General features: G+C 40.0%; 1 protein-coding gene across 1 annotated transcript in view; it reads left to right on the top strand.

Moving 5' to 3' along the window:
- Positions 1 to 12,211, top strand: part of LOC126278066 (lipase member M-like) — a 162,769-nt gene that overhangs the window by 29,211 nt on the left and 121,347 nt on the right. Inside the window, exon 2 of the mRNA XM_049977891.1 lies at positions 4,431 to 4,549. Within this exon, the coding sequence (XP_049833848.1) occupies positions 4,442 to 4,549 (108 nt within the window). The 5' untranslated portion in view covers positions 4,431 to 4,441. The remainder of the gene's footprint in view (positions 1 to 4,430; positions 4,550 to 12,211) is intronic.

Here is a 12,211-nt window from a genome sequence, read left to right as displayed (position 1 = left end):
AATTTACTTCTCTTTAAACAACCAAATTTATATGCAAGACATACGACTTGCAATGAAAAGCCCTCTTTTTGGCCTAATTGGCAAATTATTCATTAATCACAATATCCAGAACAGAATATTGAAATTATAAGATAATATCACAAACAAAGTAAAATTCGATAGAGGTATGTGTATGACACCCTTATTTTATGTGAGGGAACAGATGATGAAGTAGCAACCCTCTTTAATAAGTATTCATTTCACCCATGCACATGAAGAGAACAACGCCACGTATTTTCTTGACATCACTACACGTACTGGTATGTCAAAACAGAACCAGCAGGCATCTTTCAATGTTCATGGAAAGCTTATTGGCACAGACAGCACTTGACCACACTCCTCGATACATCCCAACTCCCATAAACAAGCTGAGTGTAGATCAGTGTTAGACAGCCAACAAATTTCCACTTCAACATAAAGAACACCAACAACAAAAAGAAACCAAATGTGTATTGCAACAAACACCAGATACGATCCATGAGTCGTTAATACAATGTCACAACAGATAAAAAGTAAACACAACTGACAATATCAACCTACGCTCACAACTCACAGCACCTCAGCACTGAAATATGTAAAAGTGTCATATCTTGGTATAATGTCTCCTAAATTGAGTAAGTTATTCAAAAACAAATATGTGACAATCTGCTTAAGGAGAGTCAATAAACTAAGTATAAGGCTTAATCACAATATACAGTCGATAGGTACAGAGCTTTACGCATCTGGACTTTTACTAAATTACCTGCAGCCATTGCAACAAATATATAGGCCAGACATCCAAAAAATTCAGAACTTGATTTAAAGACCATAATGGCTGCTACAGACCTGAGAAATATAACAAATCAGCAGCAGCAACACACAGTTTAGACACAGGCCAAAGTCTTAAAATCGAAATCAACTTGGAAATTCTGGACAAAAATTGAAATAAGAAAAGAAAAAATCATGAAAGAAATGGAAATTTTCATTCACAATACAAGAAATGGTGATAATATTTTTTATTAGATGATAGAATTCAAAAACTGAGAATCCTTCAATTCTCTTAAACTAGTGTACTACTATCGCAATAGATTTAAGATATGCTGTCTCAAACGATATCACAGTGTCAATGTCGCAAATATCCCTGAAAGAAATGATAATGGATACTCATCCACACTCTGTAAGGCCGCCATACTGTACTTGACACATACTGTTTACGTCTGTGAAGACACGTTTGTACAGTGAAAGTGCGTACGAAAATAATGAAAAATAAGCAGCACTGTAGTGGAATTTTGAACAACAGCTCTGCCAGTGGACCTGCGATGGAATGTCGAAATCGTAAGTAAATAACCGACATTTAAAAAGTACATCACACGATGATCACGCCATAACAACTGGCGAAAAACTATCTGCATCCTGCGCAGGCTCTGATATCAGTCACAATAACGAGGCATTGCTTCTCAACAGCAGAAGACAACACTGGACATCGATGTCTGGCGTACTGCTCTCCTCCACGCCCTAACAGCTACTGCAGCAGAGGAAAATGTGATTAAAAGAGGTCTAGGTTAATGCAAGCTAAGATATTTAACGTGTAAGTAAAGTCTGGATACGCAAACACCTGATGATGAGCGAAATATGTTCGAAACGTGCTGCAGCGTATTAAATGAAACAGAAAATAAATAAATGGCGACTGGTAGCGGAACAATATAAATAATTATTCCACATAGTTCTGCTTCCTAAACTTAGTCAGCATTATTGTAGTTTTGTCTGGCTGGATGGCTTGGCGTAAGCCTTTCAATTGGACGCCACTTCGGAGACTTGTGTGTCCCTAGTCAACTCCAGTTATCCAGCCAAGGAAAGGATACCTACAGTTTAATGTCCAGTTAGAACTATGTGTCGTTTTCGGACACTCTCCACATCGTCAAGAAGTGAATGGTGGGTTAAAACGCAGACGGAATGATGCGTCATCTGATCACAATTCGATCGTTCGACCTTCTGGTTTTCAGATATGCACTTTTCCGCTGAAACACCGGGCCTGACACAGATTCTACTCACGCTTGTTGCAGTGGCTGTTCAGTGCTTTCCCTTCAGGTATTGCTTCCCCTGCAGCTGATCAGCTCGTAGCTCCCCTCGTTGCCACGAGGTGTCACTCCAAACGCCAATTAAATATGGAACACTAAAGCATCTCTATTTTGTCGTGTCGGCAGTGGTGCCCCCTTCTATCTTCCTCCTCGTGTAAGGCTGGAGTCCGTGGTCTGCGCCCCCCTCCAACCCCCCAACCCCCCAACAGGCAGAAAGTGCATATTGTCTGCGTGCCGGCTTCCAGTCCGCGGTAGGGACTGTAAGAGTATAGCCAGCGCTGGGAATAGTCGAAGAGGTAACGTCTAGTTTGGGCCTTAGTGTTCTATTTTTGTGAATGTGTAAGTTTCAGCTTAATTGAGTCCTTAATTAAGTTCTTAGTACGTTTCAGCTGCTATAGAATAGCTCGAGGTACTTTGCTTAGGCGGGAATTAAGAATAATTTCGCAATTTTTGCAGTTTATAGCAGTGTTCCCTTAGTGCTGTATAACTGTGAGATTGTGGGACACGAGGCTACACGCATCTATGTGTGTGACTAGATTCCTGAACAAATTGTGTAACTCATTATTAGCAGTGTGAAAGGTTTTAACATTCGGTAGTCATATTAATAAAAAGCCACTGTGTTTTGGGCAGGTTTCTGCAAGTTTTGTTTTGTGCATTGTTGGTAGCCGTTACATCGTATTTTGTTCGTGAGATTCTGCTTTAGTATTCTATGCTTGTAAATGAACCAGTCTCCTTGTAAACGTAAAAATGCGAGGATTAGTGTTTGATGTTGTGACCTTCCTTGCCGTGAGTTTCTGTTATATTTTATCGATTTTTCTTTTTATTGGGTAGCCACGTGGTTATTATTGATTTTCAGTGGCTCCTATCTTCTGGAAGAATTACTCGCAGAAAGTACTTCCTATTCATTGATATTCTTTGAAGTCTCGCATGTAAATTTGGGTATAGTTTTATGTTAAAGTATTCGACCATCGAGGCTAATCTCCTTCTAACAATGTTTAGATATTCTTTCCTTTATTAAATTGTGGAACAATTTTTTTCTCTGTCATGAACAGTTGGTCTGAATGTGTGGGTGTGTAACCCGTCTTTCTCATAACAATCTCGACTGCAAATGAGCATTTTATGCTTGCAGGCATTTCAGTTCGTTCTACCCTCAGTATTCAGTACCACCACTCCATGATAGGTTAAGGTTTGCTTGTTAAATACACGTTTGTTCGTGTGCGTCCATTTTACGGAATTAATCCCCAAATAAATGTATAGTAAAGGCATTTCTGACACGCAATAAATCACCCTGTATCTACCCAATTACATGTCGTGGCTCTTCCAGAGCAGCCAACATGTGTATCGTTGCTAGTATATTTAAGATCACTTCCCAAGGCGATTAACCAAAAGAATTGATCAAGAACTATCAAGGTATATCAAGACTCCATCAATTTTCCAGAATTGTGGCCTACTCAGAAATTTGTTAAGAAATGTTAAGTATAATTGAATGGTAGGTAAATTCAGGTGGCGACCTGAGGTATTTTCCACATAAATTTCCAATTATATTCACATTATAGCTACCAGGCTACATAACACAATAGTTCAACATTAGCCAAGTTAACTATCCAATTAAACAGATATTTTACAATATATAATAAAATCTATATCACATACGCAGCATTACTTAGTGGTAATAAATTATGTTTATAAACCTTCGTCGTAAATCAATCTGTTCATGAATGAAAACCGCACAAAAATTCCTACGTTAGCTTCCGAAATTTGCTGGAACAAGGTACAGAAACTGTGTGGATGGTGGAGGTGAGTGGAGGTATTCTGTAATACGTATAGCTTTCTATTGGACTCTTTCAGAAAATCTACATTGAAATTCCCACAGGCAATAATTTGCTTTCATTTGTTGACAGACAGCACAACAAAGAACCCAAGTTTTCCAAAAATAGTTGTTAGCTACCCAGTGGGGATCTACACAGGACTACAATTATAAAAGTGCCATTATTTAGGTTAAGCTCACATGCACATGCTTCTATATTTGCTCTATGCAAAATTTTGTAGTTTCCAAATTTTTCACACTATGACAGATTTTGACATATATGGCAACTCCTCTCTTCTTAGTGTCTCTACTTACATGTGCTGAAAACGTATATCTACCTACAGTTACTATTTCCATACCTGTGATTATATGTACTTGCTTTACTTGGTCATTAAGTGTTTCAGACAAAACGAAACAATTTTGCAAATTTCATCAATTAATGAACGACTTCTTGAAGGGAATTTGTACCTCTTATATAACTTTTATGCAGTTCACAGAGTTTTCAAATCTCTATCACGCTGTTTCAGGTGTGAAGAAGATGGACGCAGCCGCAATCCTGCGAACAGCGCTGCCAGTGGCGGCCCCTGCAATTAACCTCGCAAGTGGGTCCACGCCTCCCATAGACCCGCAGCTACTCATGACGACGGTGAGCCCACACCACATTTCTCTTCTAAAACCTTGCTTTTGGCGTTATTGTACAGGTAGCTGAATGACTTGCAAGCGGGAATAAAACGTACACTGCTGGCTTTCAAAGTCTGGCAAGTGACAGTTTCCTTAAAAAAAAAAACAACAATTCTCTTCATTTGATTTGAGATCTCGTACTGGCTAGGCTGGTTGGTTGTAACTTTGCATTTGTTTAGCTTTGGGTGACTACGTGCATATCAAACGGCAAGAGAAACCAAATATATTTGGTTGCGAAAATACAACATGAATTGCGCCCAATTTATAATCTTTCTAAAAAATATGCTAACTAATTAAATCCAAAATTTTACAATTAATTTCTCTAATTAAACAAAGTGGCCCCTGTGCTTTAATGATCTGCCTAATAGTGCTGTTCATGAAATGGTCCTTTTGACTAATAATTTTCGTAGCAAACTGATCCGGAAAGGAAAATATCTTACCTCATAGTGTACATCTACATCTACATGACTACTCTGCAATTCACATTTAAGTGCTTGGCAGAGGGTTCATCGAACCACAATCATACTATCTCTCTACTATTCCACTCCCGAACAGCGAGCGGGAAAAACGAACACCTAAACCTTTCTGTTCGAGCTCTGATTTCTCTTATTTTATTCTGATGATCATTCCTACCTATGTCGGTTGGGCTCAACAAAATATTTTCGCATTCGGAAGAGAAAGTTGGTGACTGAAATTTCGTAAAAAGCTCTCGCCACGACGAAAAACGTCTATGCTGTAATGACTTCCATCCCAACTCGTGTATCATATCTGCCACACTCTCTCCCCTATAACGCGATAATACAAAACGAGCTGCCCTTCTTTGCACCCTCTCGACGTCCTCCGTCAATCCCACCTGGTAAGGATCCCACACCGCGCAGCAATATTCTAACAGAGGACGAACGAGTGTAGTGTAAGCTGTCTCTTTAGTGGACTTGTTGCATCTTCTAAGTGTCCTGCCAATGAAACGCAACCTTTGGCTCGCCTTCCCGACAATATTATCTATGTGGTCCTTCCAACTGAAGTTGTTCGTAATTTTAACACCCAGGTACTTAGTTGAATTGACAGCCTTGAGAATTGTACTATTTATCGAGTAATCGAATTCCAACGGATTTCTTTTGGAACTCATGTGGATCATCTCACACTTTTCGTTATTTAGCGTCAACTGCCACCTGACACACCATACAGCAATCTTTTCTAAATCGCTTTGCAGCTGATACTGGTCTTCGGATGACCTTACTAGACGGTAAATTACAGCATCATCTGCGAACAACCTAAGAGAACTGCTCAGATTGTCACCCAGGTCATTTATATAGATCAGGAACAGTAGAGGTCCCAGGACGCTTCCCTGGGGAACACCTGATATCACTTCAGTTTTACTCGATGATTTGCCGTCTATTACTACGAACTGCGACCTTCCTGACAGGAAATCACGAATCCAGTCGCACAACTGAGACGATACCCCATAGCTCCGCAGCTTGATTAGAAGTCGCTTGTGAGGAACGGTGTCAAAAGCTTTCCGGAAATCTAGAAATACGGAATCAACTTGAGATCCCCTGTCGATAGCGGCCATTACTTCGTGCGAATAAAGAGCTAGCTGCGTTGCACAAGAGCGATGTTTTCTGAAGCCATGCTGATTTCGTATCAACAGATCGTTCCCTTCGAGGTGATTCATAATGTTTGAATACAGTATATGCTCCAAAACCCTACTGCAAACCGACGTCAATGATATAGGTCTGTAGTTAAATGGATTACTCCTACTACCCTTTTTGAACACTGGTGCGACCTGCGCAATTTTCCAATCTGTAGGTACAGATCTATCGGTGAGCGAGCGGTTGTATATGAGTGCTAAGTGTAAATGCTTGGAAAAGTGGTGCTTGCTGCTCTCTGTGCGTCAGCTGCAAATTACTAACTACAGTTGCAGAGAGATTAGTGCAAGGCTCCAGACAACAAGAAAACTATTCTGTAACTATCGTTGAGCGAGACATTTCTTTAAATAAAAATGACTTGGATCGAGTATGTGGAGAACGCTCTTAGGTGAAATATTCCTTTAACACACTGTTTATTAAATTACCTGATATATTATTCCTTGTATGCAATTCATGTTGCAACAGTCATTAACATTGACAAAATGTAACATTGATATCAAACTCTTACTACAACAAAAGTCAGGCAAATAATTGATAAACATAAAAAATTCCTTATAGTGAAAATTACTGAATCTTTAATGAAAAATCTGAAGTTACCTGATGTAGATATCTCATTCAACGATGAATTGTTACTACTCGAGACTGAGGTGCCAACAGATTAAAATATTACCTTCATTCCTCTTCATACTCTTTTCACTCTGTCACTAATCAGATCCTCCTACTCTGTTACACAACATTCAAACACAAATCATTTTGATCAAACACAGATGCACTAAACTTTACGTCTACATTGTCATAGGTCTTCCGTTTGTCGCCTGCCTCACTATTACTCTAACAACAGAACTTTCGCGCTCCTCGCTGCCAAACAGCAATAACAAAAACAAGCACATCTTCCAGCGACACACTTACTCTGACCAAAGACTATGCGCGAATAATAAGCGACTCAAAACTGTCGCTTAGATTGTGAGACATCCATAATACGTACAAATTCCAGAAATGCAAATGACAAACTACATGTACCTGTTTCAGCTTGTAAATCTGCAACACAACGAATGTGGCTTGAAACAAACGTCAAATGACATGCATGGGGCCTGTTATTTGGGACATATCCAAAAGAACAGACACCAACGATCGACTTTTGCAGCCTTACATTCATAACAAATGGGAAGTATGTATTATGCAGCTGCTTTGGTCGTTGCAAATAATTCAGCTACATTTGGAAATTTGTGACTGGGATACAACTATCCTTTTAGTTATGAATGCCAAATGAGAATGAAGTGTACAGCATGCTTGCATATGGAAATGATTGGCACGTTATCACAACTGCTCCGACTGGGTAGGGGTGACTGCAGCTCAGAAATCGTACAATTTTGTTGTTTGTTGTAAGATCATGTTGCCGGCCGCGGTGGTCTCGCCGTTCTAGGCGCGCAGTTCGGAACCTTGCGACTGCTACGGTCGCAGGTTCGAATCCTGCCTCGGGCATGGATGTGTGTGATGTCCTTAGGTTAGATAGGTTTAAGTAGTTCTAAGTTCTAGGGGACTGATAACCACAGCAGTTGAGTCCCATAGTGCTCAGAGCCATTTGAACCATTTTTTAAGATCATGTTATCTGTCGTGAAAGATGGAGAAACGTGTACCAGAACACATCAGAAATAGACGCTGGAAGGATTGAGGCTTGTTAAGATCGCGATTGATCTGCGTCTACGTCAGCACTCCGCAAGCCACCCGACTGTGTGTGGAGGAGGATATTTCTGGTACCACTAATTCATCCTCACTTCAGTGGTTCCATGTGCGATTGGCACGTGGGAAGAATGATTGTCAGTAGACCTCTATATTAGCTCGAATGTTTCGAATTTTGTCATTGTGGTCATTTCGCAAGACTTATCTAGGAGGAACTAATATGTTGTCCGAATGTTCCCGGAATGTATTCTCTCGGAGTTTCAAAAGTGACCCACTACGTGATGGAGACGCCCCTCTTGTAGCTCTGCTACTGGAGTTTGTTGAACACTTCTGTAAAGCTTCCACACAGACTAAGGGATCCCGTGACTAAATGCACTGCTCTTCGTTGGATCTTCTATTAGGCCTACCTGTTAAGGGCCCCAACATGATGAGCGATATTTGAGAATTGGTCTAACAAGTATTTTGTAAGCCTCTTCTTTCGTGGATATTTACATTTCCTTAAGGTTATTCCTGAAAATCTCAGTCTACCATCTGATTTTCCTAATGTTTGTTTTATGTGGTCATTCCAATGAAGGTTGCTCTTGATGGTTACTAATAGATATTTTACTGTAGATAAAACTACTTCCAGCAATTTGTCATCAGTGGTGTAGTTTTACAGCAGTGGTCTTCATCTGTTATATGTTACAATTATTTGCTTTCCTGGCCAATTGCCATTCCCTGCATCAATCCGCTGCAGAATATTCTGCAAATCGCTGCAATCTTCTGGCGTTGAAAACTTCTTCTAGAGGAGTGTATGACCTGTGAATAGCCTTATGAACCTTCCAGTATTTTCTACTAAATCATTTACACGCGAGGGCCTGTTGAAAAGTAATGTTACCGAATGTTTCATGTGAAAACTCTTTAAACTTTTTTTGATAAAACAGGCTTTATTACCATTTGCATCTTTATTATTCATGTCTACATATTTATTTCTCAACATAGTCACCCTGGCGACGAAGACACCTCTCCCAATGAGAGACCAGTTTGTTGATACCATCACTGAGGAATGTATGACTTTGTTGATGGAGCCACTACCTCATCTTGGCTTGCACCGCTTCATTACTTTCCAAATGAATTCCTCGAAGGCGTTTTTTGAATTTTGTAAACAGATCAAAATCAGATGGGGCCAAGTCGGGACTGTGTGGAAGTCATCAGTGAGAGTAAACACAAGGCTTCGGATTGTTGCACATTCCGCAGCGTTCACGTGTAGACTGAAATTTTCATCCTGAAGGAGATCGTACTCCATGTGTGGACGAACTCATAGTATTCGAAACTCAATTACAGCACACTGTTTCTAACGCACCGCCATAGCTACGTTAAACACCGCCATGTTACACGCTATAATTCAGAGTCCTCTAGCGGCAGAGGCTTGCAACTTACGGCAGCGAAGCGAAGAAGTCGACCGAATAATTTCCTTGACATGTAATACCTCAACTGATAATGAGAAGGGAACAAAAAATTCGGAGGACTTACTTTTCAGCATGCACTTGTCTATTGTAAACAATAAAGGAGCTCTCACATTTCCTTAGGTTACTCTTGAAATTACCTTAGCGCCTGTCGATTTTGTTCCCTTAAAAGAGATATGTTGAATTCTCTCTCCAAGGCAGAGTGGAATGCAGTTGCAAATCTCGTCCGATACTCGGTAAACTTGTATTTTTTGTCCTAGACGGGAGTGCAGGACAGTGTAAAATACCTTCCTGAAGTCTAAGAACACAGTATCAATCTGAGCACTGTTGTCTACAGTACCGTGGGTGTCAATGGATGAACAGTGTGAGCTGAGTTTTCAAGATCTCTCTTTGCGGAATCCATGTTGATTTTTATTGACGAAATTTTCGTTCTCCAAAAAGTCATAATACGTGTGGATAACACGTGTCCCATAACATTGTTTCTCGCACTGGTCGACGTTCCACGACTGTTGTGCTTATGTGAAATGAGTTCAGGAGAGCTACACTCGACGATTTGGATGAGTTCAACGGTCCCACACGCCTAGCGCCTGAAGGGAAAGATGTAGTTCACTCTCCCATGAAGGATTGTTCAGCCACATAGAGAGTCACGAAACAGGTTGTCTGCATCAAGGCAATGTCCATAAGCTCAGTGCAAAGGTGTTTGGAGCTCAATGGACAGATAGTGCAGAGACCCTTCTTGAGGTCCCTATATAGAGACGTACTCTGGCAGTCGTGCTCCCAACTACAGCACTGGACACACCAGTGACATGATGTCATCTTTTCAGATGTGTATCAGTTCCATGTACAGCATTAATATGGATAAATACATTTATGGAAGGTATAAGAAGATTGAACGTCGCCAGGGTGCATTCATCGTCGTCATACAGGCCCAGAACCTGGTGTGGTGGTATGGGGTGCCGAAGAGTACACATTACACTCACATCTATTTCACCTAGCTGGTAATTCAGACAGCAGCCATTACATTCCTGACGTGCAATCGCAGGTGACTCTGCCCCATCTCCGGAGTCTCCGATCTTTCAATCGAAAGTGGCTCTACTCTATCTCCTAGGTCGTCGTGATAGCATCTTTCGACAAGATAATGCAAGTCCGCATGTTGCCCTTGATATAAATCAACAGAGAGGGTGTTCGACTCTTGTCTGCTTCTTCTCCATATATTTCCGCTCACTGGAGACATAATGCCATATGCTGCAAATAGTCTGGCATGCTTCACTCGCTGCTATGATTGATGAACTCTGGCATAGAGTTGAACCACAATGGGATGACTTACCAGCCTGTGTTATTATAGCTCAGTTTGACACAGTTCCCAGGCAGGAAGGAAGGAAGATTAATGCTCAACATCCCATCGACAATGAGCTCATTAGAGGCGGAGCACAAGTGGCGAAGGAAACCGGCCATTCCATTTCAAAGGACCAGCCAGGTTTGAGCTGACATTCCTGCAATGCGTAGCAGCACTGTGTGCTAAATTTTGCCTGCAAATGTAGTCATGTATTCTACCTGCTATGGACCGACTGTATAGCACCATATGTAACAGTTCGCTATTTGAGTTCCCACCAGGTGTCACAACATTAATGTTTAGCGCTTTCTTTGCTAATATTGCTTTTTTCTACAGACGTGCCAATCCACATGTGAAATAGTAACTGAGAAATTTGCTAGAAGGTATAGACAATTTTTAGAAAACTAATGCTTGAACAGATTATGAGCATGATTTTACACAAGTCATCCAGTATGCAAATACACTGTCAATCAACATTACACGTACTTGAGACACATCCTACGATGAAACATCTATACCATGTAGGTCAAGTATGACATGCGGTGTGGCATGGAGAAGTAGATATTTTGGCAACTGCTGAAGCCGTTTGTACAGAAAGTAATTTGTTCTCGTTGTAAAAACATAGTTATTAATCTTGTTTAACGCTTGTTCCAGCTATCACATTTCTGTTAACTTGTTTTGCTGTAGAATGTGTTGGTAGGTTTATAAATAAAATATACTGTCTCTGAGAAACAATGGTTATATGCCAGCCACTTGCATTTTTTTAAAACTTTTATGTTTACTCATATATAGAACTGCTGACCAATCACATGAGGATATCGTCTATTCTGAAAGTCATTTGTGTAGTAACAGGAGATGTCAAGAAGAACTGGTTTATTTGCTTTTAAAACTTTTATTATGTACTGGTATCCTTAATTCACAAGGAAGGTGATAAAATAATTTTATAGATGGATGCTTTGGCCTACACTATGGTACAGTAATGTAAAGTTATGCTTAGTGGTGGCCATTTTTGTTCTTAATCTTATCTAAATGAATGATAGTAGTTTTCAGACTATGATTGTTTCTTTACAACTACTTCATAAAAAAAATTATTATGATATTAGTACCTCTAATTTTTGTAATAGTTACCTACATGAGGTTTGTAGTAGCTCTGCACATATTTCCCTTACAACAGGTTTCTCTGCAATCAATTCCTTGTGTCTAATTATAGAACTGGTCCAGGAAATTATATCATAAACGAATGGAATTAGGTAGCAAAGCAAGCTTTCATATGCTTTCGTCACCAATTACACATAGAAGAAGAAATGTTGCTGAATTCAAAAGTTTGAGATTTCGGGCATGTGAATTCCAATTCAGATTCGTATCAGTGCGCAGTTACATTTTTCCTTCCCCTCGCTCTTTATGGTTATTGGTGATCATATACGCTACGTTATCATGTATTTAATGAAATACGGTTGTAAATAAAGTGGTAAGCTATTTTACAAGAACCATCAATAATCTATTTCAGTATTTCATTTATCGTT

The sequence above is a fragment of the Schistocerca gregaria genome, chromosome 6, assembly GCF_023897955.1.
Source record: "Schistocerca gregaria isolate iqSchGreg1 chromosome 6, iqSchGreg1.2, whole genome shotgun sequence".
Lineage (NCBI taxonomy): Eukaryota > Metazoa > Arthropoda > Insecta > Orthoptera > Acrididae > Schistocerca > Schistocerca gregaria.
This window is presented reverse-complemented; position numbering and strand designations above follow the sequence as displayed.